The 16,988-nt window shown below is 44.1% G+C and overlaps 2 protein-coding genes across 3 annotated transcripts in view; one reads left to right on the top strand and one right to left on the bottom strand.

Moving 5' to 3' along the window:
• The window catches only part of LOC117962033 (pyruvate carboxylase, mitochondrial-like), a 252,631-nt gene that overhangs the window by 134,873 nt on the left and 100,770 nt on the right, over nt 1-16,988 (top strand). The window lies entirely within an intron of this gene.
• Nucleotides 11,000-16,988, bottom strand: part of LOC117962034 (leucine-rich repeat and fibronectin type-III domain-containing protein 4) — a 36,955-nt gene continuing 30,966 nt past the window's right edge. Inside the window, exon 8 of the mRNA XM_034901076.1 lies at nt 11,000-13,805. Coding sequence (XP_034756967.1) covers nt 12,506-13,805 — 1,300 coding nt within the window. The 3' untranslated portion in view covers nt 11,000-12,505. The remainder of the gene's footprint in view (nt 13,806-16,988) is intronic.

Below are 16,988 nucleotides of genomic sequence, written 5' to 3'. Positions count from 1 at the left end.
AAGGTAGTGTTGCAGCCTTTTCATGACAGTGGAGAGCCATGGAGGTGGGGTTATTTAGATTTGAATCCCATGGTCTGATTCCCTCTGGTGGCGCCCGTTTGGAAGCGGAGTCTTTCAGACCAACTGTTCCTGTGCTAAAGGTAAAAATAAACCCCATAAAAAGAAAAGCCTTTCCTCAAAAGTGTGAAGATCTTTCAGCGGAGGGGACGCGTTGCGTCGGCACAGTTATCTATTTCATAGATTGAAGTCTGTTGTGACATCTGTTTTCAGTTACTGATTGCATATTTCATTATTCATATCTTGTACAAGCAATGGCACACAAAAGGACCCTGATTAAGTTCCACCTGTTATTGAACCTTACAGAGGTTTGAGAGATGAATCAGTTATTGTCCATGTAGGTGACTGACCTGAACTCTGGCCAGTCTGTACATAGCAACTAAGATTACACAAAATTACTGCAAAATGACTTTATGATTCATTTTCTTTGCTCGATGACTTGCGCTGAGTCATCTTTGACAAATTGTCGTCGGAGGCTGATGCCATTTTCTCTCAAATGAAACCAGTGATCTGAAAATGTTTTCTTTTTTAAATATCTTTGGAGTGTGCCTCAACTTCCCAAAATGCAATCTTTTTTTAAGCAAGAAGGTCTTTCAGAGGAGCAGATGGATACGTTTAGTGAGGGAATGCTGTGCTGCATGTTTTCAGGAACAGAAAGTGCATTTTGTTTCCCTCTCAGTGGCGTTCTTATCAGAACCTTTGTCATTTTCACAGAGATTTTAACGTTTATAGTTGCAGAATCTTAAAGCAAATATGTTAGCAGGAGACCTCATCATATGTTTGATTAAACTCTTCCAGCTCCAGTTGAGTAGAATTGTTCCTCACAGGCAAATGGTTTGTATTGTAGCAGGAAAGTGTTGTTGTAGATCGTTGGAGAGAGTGCTACAAGCTGTGCTAGGATGTGCCAAGGTCTGACATCTCTGTATGCACTATTTCAGTGAAGAAATATATTTTCTTCAGCATCTTTGTTGCTAGTGCCGGCAAGCAATGGGATGTTGTTATAGCTCTGCGGTTCCCCTTATAGTCTCATAGCTGTGCTTGTTTGACAGCCCTGTGATGTTAAACAACCACAAGCTAAGCTGTGGCTGGATGCATCCCACATAGCTGCAGATATGGTGAGGACATATACAGCCCCCACCTCAAGAGACGTAATTGACAGCCTATTCTGTCAGCCTTATATGACTCTAAAGTCTATTTACAACAATCCTTTTGCTTTTTAGGACAAGTTCTCCCCCAAACGTCTACAAAGATGCTTAACTGTATAATCTCTGCTTGTATAGTTTGTTTTCCAGAGTGCAGAAGTCCTACATAAATAAATGAATCCATTACCCCTTCTTATTGCAGGTTCAAATGGAAGATGGGTTTTATTTTACATCTAATTGTTGCCAGCTGCCTAAAGCAACATCCCCCCCTGCCTCACGTGTTTGGTTTGCAGCAAAGAATAGCATACCTTATGGGATCTTTATATTCATTTGGCTAGAAAAGTCATGCGCTAAGCACAAAACCTCATTGTGATAAGTTCTGGGTAACCACACAAGAATCCCACAAACAACTAAACAGTAGCGCCTTCAGAAATCAGAGCTTCCTTATATGAAGAAATAATGAATGTATTCATTTCAACACGATGTTTCAACAGGTCTTAACAGCAATGCAACGTAGCATTGACGATTAAACTTCATAGCACTGTAATTCCAGTGTGCCGGCTTTTCTGTTATCTTTTCATACAATCAAACTCATGATGATAATGAACATGCACCCATTTGGCTGACAGTGTTTTCCTTCCATAATCCGAAAACCTGTACGCACATATAGTCTCCATCTCCTTCCAGCTACTGTCTCTCTTGTTGACTCTACGTCTCTACTGACTCTAACCAAGGAAAACAACACACTGAAGTCCAAAATATCCACCTGCAGCCAGACGCTGAATATTTCATAGAGATAACCTTTTATTAAGTATTTGGCCTTTAGGCATGCATTGCGGCTGCTGCTGTCACCTGAACAGCAGTTAGTCCCACTTATAGATCAGCTGAGATTCCCAGTGGTCGGAGAGCTGTGTTTCTTAGTGCTAAATGCCTCCATGAAGTATCTGTACAAAGGAACCTTGGTGACTGGGTGAGGTTTTACTCAGGGTCCCAGTTGAAAGGTACGCCGTAGGCCCAGCGGCAAAGTTGTAACCCCAACTGCTGCATCACATTTTTTGGAGTAGGACAATCATCTGATCCCTCCCGAAGAAAAGAAGGGAGGTATTGTAGCATTGAGCCATCTGCTAAAACATTGGTGTGGCGGTTAGTATAACTAATTGGGCAGAGGTATTTGGGCGGTTTACATACTAACTCTTAGGTTTTTAGTGTTGGTTAACAGAAGGGAGTTTTAGACTCCCTAATTAAGCCGCCACAAAGGGCAAATGTAAGCTGCTTTTATGTATTTTTGTATATTAGCAGATCTAAGTGAGCATGTATATGTTAGCAGTCATTTAGCAAGTTAGAGCTAAACACAAACACATTCCATCATTTCATTAGTTGCCCAAATTAGCCAGAATTTTTTGACGTCTTTTTCCTTTCTTCTTTTCAACTTTCAGTCTTTCATTGAAATCTTTTTCTTATTCTCTTTTACTGTGTCCTCTCTGAGGCGCTACTTTCTCGCTGCCTATTCTTGTCTCCCCCTGTTCTGCTCTCTAGAAAAGCTGTCTCTTATTTTTTTCAGTTGTCTCTCACACACAAAGCAAGATCCCCCCCCCCCCCGTTTCCAAAAATAAACCGCGGAACCTCATGAGATGAATGCAGTTAGAAAATGTTACTACATCCCTCAGATCAGGAGTGAAGGGAGCCCGCGGGGAGGATGAGTCGGAGGAGTAGGTGGTAAAGATCCACCACATGGAGGAAAGAAAGAGAGAATGATGAGTGAAAAATCCTGAATAGAGGGCAGGAAGCTCCCATTACCTTTTTTTGGGGAGAAAAGTTGAAGAAGAGATGGCCAGTGGGTGGGGATGTTGAGAGAGGGGACTGCTGAGCAGGAGACGCCCTGCTGTGAAGTCAGAATAAAGGAGAGAAAAGGCACAGTCACATCTGGGACCACGGATGAGAAAAGAAGAGCTGTCAGGATTGAAATAGGTGGAAGAGAAACAAAATGGAGCTTCCTTTGGAAAGGAAATAGGGTGAAGTAATGGATCATGAGTGATGGAGAGCTGGAGGGGTGAACAGAAAAGACACAGCGGAGAGTAAAACTCGAGCTCAAGTTTTCTAAGAGAACCTGTCAGTGAAGTGATGTGCTTCCACAGTTGCAACACAAGACACAAGTTAAACGAGGGGAGTTGGCAGAGGTGAAAGAGATTGAGAGGAAACATCCGCAAACAGTCACCGAACCACTGCGAGGGAGTACTGGAGGAGCAAAACGGTGGACTGGACATTAATTGGATAAATGTCAAGATGGAGAGGGGTTAGGACTAGAAGAGATGGGCCAAGCTTATGACAGGAGGAGACTACTGGCCAGATGCAGGTGCCTCTGTAGTGATGCAATGGAGGGCACAATGTGGAAGAAAGATAAAACCTTCATCATTCAACCGTTCGTAATCTCACTTAAAGAGCTCATGTTCTGCTTTTTGGCTTTCCTTTATGACCCTTAACCATGTAATAAGTTCCAAAGTAGAGAAGTCCAACCCCAAAGGAAAACACAGAGAACACTGCTCCAAACAGCTCTGTTGTAGTCCAGCCTAGCTGCTAGCAGGGCATACCAAGCTAGTCAGAGCAGAGCTTCAGATTCAGGGACGGAATTAAAACGGCATGTACGACACAATTTGTTGACATTTAAACAGTTTCCCACTCTGACACTCCGTCTTGCTCCAGTCGAGGTTGTTCTGCTGGTTCAGGTTGTTCTGCTGGTTCAGGTTGTTCTGCTGGTTCAGGTTCAGGTTGTTCTGCTGGTTCAGGTTCAGGTTGTTCTGCTGGTTCAGGTTCAGGTTGTTCTGCTGGTTCAGGTTGTTCTGCTGGTTCAGGTCGTTCTGCTGGTTCAGGGTGTTCTGCTGGTTCAGGTTCAGGTTGTTCTGCTGGTTCAGGTTGTTCTGCTGGTTCAGGTTCAGGTTGTTCTGCTGGTTCAGGTTGTTCTGCTGGTTCAGGTTGTTCTGCTGGTTCAGGTCGTTCTGCTGGTTCAGGTTGTTCTGCCTGGGTTTCGGGAGCACACTCGGGTTCAAACATGTAGGCTGAGCTGAAGACATGGCTACCGGCTAAAGCGGGTTTGTTTTGGATCACACTAGCTTGCTTGTCAGGTCCCGCCCCAATCTGCTTCTGACTGGCTAGTAGTCTTTATCTAGGCACCGTGCATGTGCAAATCCTAACAAAGATGGAATATAAGTGGGATGCCGCACTCTGTGGATTAAACAGAGAGCTCAACACGCAGGGTGAAAAGAGGAGCTACAACAAATGTGCAGTAGGACAAAAATGTATATATATATTTTTTAAATGAAACCCTGTAAACTTATTCTGGTACAACCTCAAAATACAATTATGAACTTGAAAATGAGCAGAAGATGTGCTCTTGAAATTTGGTTTTGATTAAAATTATACAAAAAATAGAAAACTGTACGTTTGATTCCTAAAACCTAGTTTTGTTTGTATTGTACTATTGGAAAATGTTTTTGTAACCACCTACTGCCGTCAAACAGATCGGATCGGTCGACGGCTCCCACTGAGCCTGTGAAGACTGGATCCCGGCATGTCCCTCAGCCTGCAGAACACTGAACGTCTCTGCCGTAGCCAGGGCTCCCGTTTCTTTGTAGCTCGATAGCTAGGTTAGACGGGTGGTGACACTAATACTGCTGCAGGGCTTACCGGGGGGGAAAAACAACCAATGTTCACTCATAATGGTGTTGGACACATTCTACAAAGGCAGCCAGGAAAAATGGTCGGTTTCCTTTCTTTTTGCTGGCAAGCTAACTGGAATAGCATTTCCACTTTTTGTCTTTTCAACAGACTTCAGAATAAAACTTAGTGATCAAATGTGGACAGACAGAGAGCTTGGAGGGAGGGCAGTCGCTGAAAGGGACGGGACGTCATCGTCTCTCAATACAAATGTTTTCTTTCTTAGCGGCTGAACGGAGTGGGCTGGAGTGGGAGAATGGAAACGTGTTCAGAGGGAGGACAGAGGCGAAGGACAACCTGCTGATTGGCAGAGCCTCTGTTGTTTCTCAGTATGAATTTAAATAGGTTGCTTTTTTCAGAGATTTTGAAGCTTTTTAAAGATTTAGATTAGATTCAACGTTGTCATTTAGCAGTACAGGTCCAGAGCCAATGAAAGGCAGCTGACAGGTTGGGTAGAGTATTGTGTGCAGTTATAAAGACGATAGAGATGAATTATGTTCAATGGTGTAGACGGTGAATGTACACTAAGTGGGTTTGACGTTAAAAAACATTAAAGGAAGACGGAGAAAAACAAAGGAGAATAAAGTCAATATTCTTCAAGGGCGGATGACACAGAGACGAGAACTCTTTTCCTACAGTCAGGAGAGCAGAATAAAATTTAAAAAAAAGTTAGGGCGAACTGGCAAAACAATGAGTCGCGAGGCAGCCGGAAGATCAGGGAGACGTGGAGATTAGGAGCAAATGCAGTTAACAAAAGAATGAATGAGGAGTTGTTGAAGGAGAGAGCAAATTAGATAGAAGGCTAAATTAAAGATTGCGGAGAAGAGAGGAAATGATGCATTAAGGTGAAGCCTCGCAGGCGGCTCAGACTCTCCTTGTTTTCCTTCTCCTGTCGTCTGTAATTCCTCTCCCATCTGTTCCTTTTTAGAGGTGCTCTGTGTAGCATGTCATTATCACAGCACCTCAGCTACCTGGCGGGATTAACCCCTCTAGAGCTGAGACCGTTGGTGGCTAACCCTTGACCAGTTAACCCTTATGCCTACCTAACCTATTTACCCTAACCCTTAACCAGTTAACCCTTATGCCTACTTAACTTATTAACCCTAACCAGTTAACCCTTATGTCTAGCTAACCTATAACACTAACCCTTAACCACTAATGCCTTCTTAACCTTTTAACCCTAACCCTTTACCAATTAACCCTTATGCCTACCATGCACTAGAAGACTTTAAACAAACCTTTACAAAAAGACTGAGCTGCTAACTGAAGGAGAGGAACATGCAGAGGAATGACTCCAGTACCCAGAAGTCTGTGTTTACCCGTCGTTAAAAATTCCTGTTTGACGATTCGCTTCAAATTTCCCTCTTTAGCGCTTAGCGCAGCGCAGCACCACAGCAACCTTAAACAACACTGGCTCTAGCCGTTTGCTGCTGGAAGGGAGCACACCCATTGGTTGGGGACAACATTCTCTTGATGCAACTTCACTTCAAAGACTTAAAACTTAAAATAATTCAAACACTGTAAAAGATACAGACTCAGACTGAGTTTGATGACCGCCTCCCACCAAACGGTAGAGACAACCGGAGGACATGACCACCTCCCACTAAACGGTAGAGACGACCGGAGGACATGACCACCTCACACCAAACGTTGGAGTTGACCGGAGGACATGACCACCTCCCACCAAACGGTAGAGACTACCGGAGGACATGACCACCAAACGTTGGAGTTGACCGGAGGACATGACCACCTCCCACCAAACGGTAAAGACTACCGGAGGACATGACCACCTCCCACTAAAGGGTAGAGACGACCGGAGGACATGACCACCTCCCACCAAACGGTAGAGACAACCGGAGGACATGACCACCTCCCACTAAAGGGTAGAGACGACCGGAGGACATGACCACCTCCCACCAAACAGTAGCGACTACCGGAGGACATGACCACCTCCCACCAAACGGTAGAGACAACCGGAGGACATGACCACCTCCCACCAAACGGTAGAGACAACCGGAGGACATGACCACCTCCCACTAAACGGTAGAGACAACTGGAGCACACTCTAACTCTTGTGAGACTCTCGGGTTTCATTCCCATGTTGGAAAATAGTCTGCAACAATGAAATCGCTAGAAAAGTGGTTTGGCGTAAGCTCAGCATAGCTTGAGGGGTATCGTCTTTTTTGCTACCTGTCTGTCAGCACTTCTGAGATCCCAAAGAAAAAGTAGTCCAAGATAAGATGCTGGTTCTCTGTATCATGTCTTTAGGTAAGGCCTATGATAATTGACCTCTACTCTGCTGCTGTGGTACTCCAGTTCTCCTCCTCCTCACTTCCTTTATTGATCTCTCCCTTTGCAGCTACTCCCGTCTTTCCCCTTTCTCTTTGCCAATCAAAATTTTTTTTAATCCTTTTATCCTTTTTTTTACTTCTCTTCTGCTATATTTCTACTTCTATATCCTCATCTTTCCCAGCTCCCTTTCTGACAGCACATGATAAAGGTGCCTCGGGGGCGAGAACAAGCTTTGTATGTCTTTACTTCCACTGGTCTGAACCATAAAGACAAGTACTTGTGAATGCTTTGAGTTAGTGCATCAAAGCTTCTAGTAAGGTAACGTGTCACATGGGCTGCATGTAACCCTTCTTTGATAGCGCCACGACTCCTCGGTCCTGGGCTGAAGCGGACGTTGTTCTGTCCCTCCTCGGTGAAGGCCGCCTCTAAGCTCTTATTCCTGCCCCGCGGACCAAGGAGCGAGCATCAAGGAGGGATCATCAGCCGTGCAGCACCAGGAGTTGCTAACTCCGCCCATACATCTCACAAATTCATGTGACGTCTCATTCCTCTAAAACATATATGCTAGTTGCCTCTCCTCCTATAATGTCCTTCCGTCTCTCCCGTGCCTTCTTGGTGGGAGGGACTAACACGCTTGGAAAGGATGCAATTTAAGGGTTATGAGCTGCAACTATAAACTGACATTGCGACTAATGCTCAGAAGAAACAGACACAAATGCGATCAGTGTCGGGCTGGTTGAGGGACAGTATTCAGGGACGTAGAAAATCAGAGCTGTGCATACCACACAGGCAAAAATCTACAAAAATGTGTGGAATATCAGGAGCTTGGCTTTTTTTTTTGGCCTCTCAAATTCAAAGAACTTCTTTTAGATGTGTATTGAACAATAACCATCTTACTCAGTCCCACTACTTTATCTCCTCTAAATCAATTTCAATTTAAGCAACTAATTAGGTGTGACTCTTTCTGCTGCTTCATCTTTGAAGGGCTTGCAATCATTCTAAATGTGTTGGAAGAAAGAAACAAGAGTAGGGATGGAAACCGACTAGTTTCCTACGTGGCCACCCCTTTCTCTTCTGAGAGGTAAGTGTGCTGAGGCCTAAATCAAGAGCTCCATTTTGATGACAGACTGACTGATATGAAAACAAACATTTGTTTTGATAAATCCAATTTCATAAAGAATTGGATATGTGACCATCTTTTTTTCTGGGATTTGTTGTTGTGGAATGTCAGATCATTAAACAGCAGAGTTTAAATAAGCATCTTCTTTATTAAACCGTATGTGACCATTAATTTATACCAATCTGTTTTTAGTGTCTGAAGTTTTCTTTTAGAATATTATTGGTTTCTTTTCTCAGTAGAATGGTGTCTCTGTAAGTTCCAGTGTCCGCCCTTATTAAATCAGTTTGAGCCTCGGCCATGTTGTAGAAGGCTGAGTCATGTTTTAAAGGGACCATATGACTAGCTCTTAGGACTGTAGTCGGCTGTTTTTGTATTTATTTGTGAAGTGTAAGGACTTAATCAAAAGAGTTCAAAGAATGGTTCTGACTGTATTTGTGACACATCTGATTTTGATGTTGCAGCACTGGTTCAACTGGTTCCAAGTGCAAGAGGTCCTGAGTGTTGATGCACCCTGAGTCAGCAGTTACTCAGCACGCTGCAGGGAAACGCATCATACCTTGATCATAACTGCAAATGGCAGAGGAAGTTTGGCTACGAGCAGCCATGTCCTTTCAAGATGCACACTAACACACACACAACATGAGCATGCAGAAACAAGCACTGCAACACACACGCATTTGTGCACGTGTGCGCTGAAATTTGTTTTTGTGTGCGTGTTACTCAGCTTTTTTTTTTAATTAGTCAAATTGGGCCAGGGTTTTGCCTTTGGCAGAAAATGCAGAGGGAGAGGTGGTGTTCTACACACACACACACACACACACACACACAGTCTTTCTTTCTCAATGGGGGCTCAGTCCTGCTTTTAATGTGGCCACTTATAAGATTCAAATCAAATTGTCATCTAACCTAATGTCCTAGGACATGGACACACACACACACACACGGCTAACACAATGACCTCCCCCTTCCTTCACTTCTCTCCCTTCTCCCTTGCTCACCATCATCTATTTGTTCATCTCTAGGTGTGTCAGCATTCTCACATCCCCCCCCTTGCTCTCCACATCTTTCACACTCCATTTAGGCATTTAGCAGTGTCTGCAATGGGCGTAATAGAAAGTGAAAATATGTGAGAGGAGAGGTAGATGAAAAAGAATGAGATTGAGGGAAGTTGATAGAAGCCTTTCCACTTCTTTATGATTCTCACTCACTCACTCTCTCACACTTACACACACACTCACACACACACACCCACACACCCCCACACACACACAGATGTGAGGCTTTATTTAGATACTGACTCTGTGTGACACTGCTGATTCCAGTGAGACCCTTACACCTCACTGTTCTGTTCGGTCCTGCCTCCCAGTCGCCTGTGGGGGTGTTCTTGGTACATGCACTGGGATGAGAACCAGCGACAAACCCTGGGCATGAAGGTGGGACTCTATCCCCCTATCCCCCCTCACGCCGGTGCTTTGCTGCTAAATTAGTGTTTGACTCAGCTGCCGGGAGCAGCATGAGGATCTTGTAATGTTTTACATTAGAAACCATCAGATACGGTTTGGATATATCAAAGCATCAGGATCATGATCCATTAGTCTGACAACCTATAGTTATTTTCCCATCTCTCAATCTCCCTATTCTGCGTCATATGTGTTAGTCTGTTTACTCGTATTTTATTGTCTTTCTAAAGATCCATCTGTTCCTGGGAGTACCTACCTCTTTGTTTGCCTCTCTTTTTTGCACTTTTTTTTCTCATCCCATCTCTTCTGTCTCATGTGCTGTTTTTAATTATATCAAAAGCGTTGTGTTCACCCTTACCTTCTGATCAAGTCCACTGCCAGACAGGTAAACGGCTTCCTTTCTGCCACACCGCCGTGCATGCGCTAAAGCTTGCCTTGAGCTCGAAACGTTTCCAGACTGAGTCATCCTCCCATTTCTCTCCAAATTCAAAGAAACCCAAAGAGCTAACATGTTCTGTTCTTCTTTTCCACGTTATTGATGTATTGCTGAATTAAATAGCCCTTGGTGATACAATGACAGACTAAAAATGTAAATGTTCAAACATAAGCATGTAAAGTGCATATTTGAATACACACACACACACACACACATATGACACACCCCTTACTCCCTTGTGTTAATGAGTCCGTCTCGGTTCCATACATGTCATTTTTATTATTTATATCAAGTCCAGAGAACAATATTGGCTTTGGCAAAATGAAATAAAAGCAGAAAGGAAACAACAGTAATGGTTGAAAGTCATTATTATTATTATTAATGTAGTTGGCTCTGCTTCATAGGCATCTGTTTGTGTGTGTGTTTCCTTGTGTGCGTCTGTCTGTTTTGATCTTTTTCTGCCTAGCTATAATCAACATTTTTTTAAATTCTAATCATGAGGATTTCTTTTGCCTAAAACAAAAAATAATCACACATTTTATATTTTGTATTTGATCCTAACATCAGTCCCCGGAAAACTTTGAAAAACAGAAACACATGGTGCGACAAGTAACATAATTTTATATATATATATATATACTATATATATGTATTTTCAAGTTTTCTCTTTTTGTTTTTTTCCCTCTTTGATAGATATTAAGAGTCTCTGTGCCACTGGGTCAGTCATCCCATAATACGTCTTGACGAAGTCTCAAAGAAGAGTGTAGTGGCTTCCATGGTGTTTTTTTTATCTGCTTCCTTTCTGAAAACATTCACTATTTGGATCAAAAGTGAATCCATGTGGCACAAAGGAGTCTGAAGTCACAAAAAATAAATTTGAAATCCCCCTCAACGTTTTCCGCTTTCTGACCATGCTACATGGCTGGAAACATTTTGCTCTTGGTTCACTTTGGGCAGGCCGCTGCTAATCTTCATCAATATTATTTAAACATTTATTCTGTTTACAGCATGTCCAGAAAGCGCTAAACCTTATTCAACACAAATGGAGTCTGGTTGACTGAGTTGCCACTTATACACATTCATATACTTGTGCGCAGACTAACACACACTTAGGCACACATACACACATCCTGTCCCTGATACAACAATGCATGCACACTTAGCATTGTTCGTTTGTCTGGTCCGTTATCATCCAATACGGTCCCGTCTTTCAGAAATGCGCACGTTTCATCATGCACTCCTGTCTCCATTTTGTTATCCATATCGACTCCATTGTAATCCCAGTTTCTTTCTTTTAATACTGTCTGTGCTGTACTCGCTCTTTCCAGCCAGTATCGATTGATCATGTCCAATGCACCCGGCTCTGTATTTATGCTCCCATAATCCGCTGGCACGGCAAGCCAAAATCATTTTCCGGCCACAGAGGACACATAAAAGTCACATTCATTGCGTTTTGGAAAAGAGTTTGAAAATGTCCGTCAGTGTTGGAGTCTTAAAAAAAAACAAAGATGACAAAGCAGGACTTTGTCATCCAAATCTCTCTTTTTGTTTCACTGTTGTGCTGTGTCAGAGACGAGTGTTTCTCCTGTGTTCCGGGTTGTGCTGTTGTTTTTGATCCTGTGTAAACCGGTGTGGGGGCTGAGGCCCTGGAGAGTTGAAGTGTTAGCAAGAGTCTGGTTCTATTAGTGTATCGGCTTTACTGGGATCCACGCTGAGCTCACGCCATCTCTGTCTCTGCCATGTCACCTTTGTTCTGTTGCTCGATTGATGTGTTCCCTGTTTGATTAGGTCTCTCCCTCTGCGACTGTATCCATCACTCACTACATTGTCTCTTCTTTCAACTCTTGGGTTGAGTTTTTGAATTCCTTGTTTCTCTTCTATCTTGTATCATTTATGTTTGAATAATACAGCTTGAGCTCAGCCTTGAGTATTTAGAGCACTCAGCCGTTTCTCCCACTCTCTCCCTTTTCTGTCACATCTCTCTACCCACTCCTTTTTCCGCCCATCACTCTTCAGCCCTGTTAGAAATCTTCACCTGACTTCCAGGTGTACTACCCCCCTTTCTTTTTTTGACTTCTCCCAGGGAAAATCAAGGAGCTGCACAAGTGAGACTCAACTCAATTTTGCTCTTCTCCCTTTGTCTAAATTCCCAACCTTCCGCTCCTCATCTGCAACCACTTCAACTCCCCTGTCCTGCTCCTTCTTCCACCTCTTTGCCCTGCTAAAACTAAGATCCCATTGAAACGGCCTCACAGACCCTTTATCCCTCTTAACGTTTTTACAACCCCTACACAACACTTTCCTCCAGTTCCTCAGCACTCTTTCCATCCTTCCCTGTTTGCCTCCCCCTGTCTTTTACATTGCTCGCTTTCCCAGTACTGATCCCAGTGTTAGAGTTGGAGTTGGTGGTGTTGTAAGCGTGGATGTATCCCTGTTGAAACTGGCAGCGTGCCCCAAAGCCCCCGCCACCTTCCTCATCGCTGGTCGAAGACGTTGTGCTTGTCGTCGAGGCGCACTGCACTAGCATTCCATGGAGAGACTGGCTCCTCCTCGTCCAGATCACGCTCAGTCGCTTGGCGTAATTGACAGCACCATAGTGCTTGGCTACCGTCGTGGCAGCATCGGTCGCTAGGGCAACAGAGCTGCCCATATCCAGAGAGTGCCGCCGTTTGCTAACGGCCCCGCAGACAGGGCTTAGAGGGGATAGAGGGCTCTGATAAGCCTGTGAGGAGTTCCATTTGTCCCTGCTTCGGGGACTGATTCTCCAGTCCGACAGCTCTGAGTCTCTCAGGGGGGCAGCCAGAGAGAAACTGGCACGATTGGTAAGTTCTCGCTCCAGACGGGGTTTGGGGCGGTCCCTGGAGTGTGACTGACGGGGCAGGGTGGATGAAGGGGAGTAGTAGAGGGGAGTTCTGTCACTTTCAGGGGTGTATGGCGGCGCCTTGTCCAGCTTCCTTTGCCTCACCACCAATGCCATCTCACCTACTGCCCCTGTCGTCATGGAAACAACACCCCCAGCTGAAAGAAAATGCTCCAGGTTGACTCTAGGTTTGGGCCTGGGCTTTGGAGGGAGTTTTGGAGCAGAGTCTTCCTTCACATTCTCCTTTTCCTTCTCCTTGTCCGTCTCCCCTCCTCTTTTTGACGGCAGGCCATTGGGCAGGACCACCATCATCATGTCCCCGGAACCATTTGATTGGTAGCACCCGCCACTGTTTCCCCCTTTATCCTCGCCCCCTCCACCCTGACAGCAGGCCCCCCCTCCTGCTTCCGTGTTGCCGTTGTGACATATCATGTGGTCGCCATGATTGCAAACGCGGTGGCGAACCATGAGCGCCACCGTGAACACGAGCAGGGTGACCACAACCACGCCACCAACCAATATGGTCAGTGTACCTCCAAGGAAATGGGCTTGCAGAGAGCGGCATGCTGGGTAAACATCCTTGGTGGAGAACGTGGCGCAGCCCAGCACTTTAGTCGCTGCTAATGATGTGATAGTGTCATCGAAAATGGCCAGCACACACAGGTTATAGTCCACACCGGAAACCAAGTTCTTCAACAGGAAGCGGTCACTGGTCGGTGGTAGAATTCTTAAGAGAGATAAAGGTGGAGAAACAAAAGTAGAGGTCAGTTGAATAAACAAGCCTGCTGTGCACAGGATGTGTAGTGAAATGTAAAATATTCCCAGTGAGTCCAAGCCCAGGCTGAATATTCAGACCACAGTGGGACTAAGGAGAAAGGGTTGACTATTGGAAGGGAGGGGTGAAAGGATGGCTGCATATAGTGCAGGAGTGGATACTGCAGCAGGGGGAGAGAGGGAAAATGAGGCTATTGATGGAAAGCGCGCCGAGGGAAAATGAAAAGAGAAGTCTGTCTGCTCATTTGGAGTGCGGGGTTGTGTGTATGTGTGCGTGCTCGTACTTAAATCCCTGCGAGGATCAAACGTAAAGCCATTTTGTGGGACCTCACATTAAGAAAAAAGAGAGGCCATTTTAGGTTTAACGGTCAGGGCTAGGTTTTAGAATGGAACTGGGACACTTTGTGGTTTTGATTAGAGTTTATAGAAAATTAATGTCTCAGTGTATTGTAATCACAGGTGAGTGTGTTTTGCTGTATTTTGACTGCAGATGTGATAATGAGTGAGTGGTTGCGTGGGAAAATAAAGAGAGGTTTGAATGCGTCCTCATTTTAAGTGTTTCAAGCAGCCGTTGAAACTAACAAACGGGGAGAGGTGAACAATAGAGAGACGGGGGGGGGGGTGGTGATGAGGGTGGAGGGGCACTGGCTTTTTACATAAACTGTATATGCTCTTCTGTGTGCTCATGTTTGTATTTGGGACATACTAGAATAAAACTCTGTATTTTCACGTCAGTGGGTTTGTGGATGTGACATGCGGGGTAAAGTGTGTGTGTGTGTGTGGGAGACTGTAGCACTGCTTAAGTGTCTGTCGCTGATGGGTAGGACTTTGCCCTCTGCTGTCCAACCCTCTTGTGTGGGCAAGTTTGTGAATTTTTGTGTTGCTACCGCGACTATTTTGCCAGTGATTTCTTTGTTTCTTTCCTCTGCTTTCTTGTTGTTGTTCTCTGATTCTCTCTCTATCCTCTTCCTTTATCACTACATCAAAGGGCTTTTTTGTATCCAGTGTTGCTAACCATTCCCGCTCCCTTCAGTCTATAAATGCCATCTAGTGTGACTCAGCATCTGGGGGAGCTACCACAGACGGACCCTGCTCTTAGTCTGTGTAAATGCATTCACTTCACCAACTTTTGTTCTTCTATAGTTTTAAATTGGGTGTATATTGGCTCTGTTACTAATAGAAGGGAAATCAGTCTGACAATTCGCACAAACGTATTTCTAGCAGTGTTAAAGAAGTTATGGGATTAGGTGTCCTAAGTAATGCTAGAAGAAGCTGCCCACTCACTGCACATCGCAGGGCTTTGGGTTACGCTACAATTATTGATCACTGATTTTCACAGGCCTGTCAAGGCTTCAAAGTGAACAAAACATTTCTGAACAAATGCCCAGAATATCAACTATTGCACAGGTATAATTTAAGATTTAGAATTTTATTTAATGTTTTGCAAAGAACAAGGTGTTACAAACTCTGTTACGCTGCCTTAGCAAATTTCCTGGAGTGATTTGAAAAGCAAGCTCTGGCACAGAAATGCCTTTTTAGCAGAAGCACACATTAAACACTATGTTTTCATGACCAAACAGCTTCCCTGGATTCATTTCCCAGAATATTACTCATCTCTTTGTTTTCAAAGAGCAAACACTGACAAAAAAAAGAAAAAACTGCCTCGTTGGATCACAGCAGACTACACAGAAGAGTACAAAAATGAAACACAAACTGCTGGATACGCTGGTACCCATTCTTATTCTAGGTTTCAAAATCTCCTTTTAATTTGCCTGTGTAAAGTCCAGTATTACTCAGGTAGTTAGTTATTAGAGGTTATTAGGTTATTAGATTCCCCGCATGAAATATGCAAGAATTAGCATTCCCAATGCTACCTCTGTTTCTGTATTAAAGGCCTTGGTCATATCATAGGCTTATAAAAGAGCCTGAGAAATATGACAGTGGTGTCAGTTGATCCGGAGCCTGGATGTGTCTGTGTATAATTAATAGAGCCTGTGAGGCGGAGGGACCGGTTAATGTAACAACGGGTACATTCAAATGGGTTCTGGTTCCTCATGTGCTTCTCTGTCCCCCTAATTACCCATGTCTCCCCGTGGCCCAGTTTGATTAATAGTAACTAATGCAAACTTTATTGGATTCATTGCCAAAAAAGTATTTGCAAAGTCTCAAACAAGCAATATCTGTGCTGATTCCCTTTCGTCTTCTGTATATAAGCTTATTATGAAGAATACTGCACCAAATGTATAAATGTGGATTAACATAAAGCAACTGAATCCCTTTTGCAGTCTATACTATGTACTGTATGATAAACTGGTGCATCAAACGATTCAGTTGGTTCCCCATTGTGTGACTGTGACTCACACACACACACACACACACACACACACACACACACACACACACACACACACACACACCTTGATGGAAGCCTTGAGTTATTTTTTTCCAATCCTGCAATTCAGTCTCCTTTCATTCACTCTATCCGCTGTCCTTCAGTCTATCGTTCTTTTCAGTTCTTATTCGACCCTCCCTCCCTCTATATATCCTGCTTATTCCTTTTCCATCTATTATAAACAGATTTGCTTCTTTTTGCTGATGAGCAGCTCGCCCTTATCTCTCCGTATCCTCTGCCTTTTCATTGCTTTGTAGTCCGTCGTCATGTCTCTGCCCATACCTGAATCTGCAGTGTCGCACCTTTCTGACTTGCAGTTTTAGTTGTGTTCGTTCCGTCTGTGCCGCAGCTCCTTTGACACACTCTGTGTTGTCCTTCGCTGTATTTCTTCAGCCAATCAGCTGTGCTCGCTGCAAATCCTTCTATTATCACAGGCATCCTAGCTTTCTCCTTTTCTCTCCTCTCCTTTCTTAATCCCCGCCACTTTTACATTTGCCTTATGTCTTATGTTTCTCGTCCTCCCTCTCTTCCTCTCCATATATCGCCACTCTTCTCCTCCGCCCCTCCACCAGCTCTCCCTCTCTACTATGAGATAGTGAATCACCTCTATACTTGTTTTTGCAAATGCACTGAAATATACATGGAAGACCTGGAAGCATACACAAACGCATGCATCTTTTATATGCTGATTCGCTTGCTCCCGCACACTGCATTATGCAAACATATATATATATATATATATAT

This window comes from Etheostoma cragini, chromosome 19 (assembly GCF_013103735.1).
Source record: "Etheostoma cragini isolate CJK2018 chromosome 19, CSU_Ecrag_1.0, whole genome shotgun sequence".
NCBI lineage: Eukaryota > Metazoa > Chordata > Actinopteri > Perciformes > Percidae > Etheostoma > Etheostoma cragini.
Note: the sequence above shows the minus strand (reverse complement) of the source record. Positions and strands in the feature narration are given on the sequence as shown.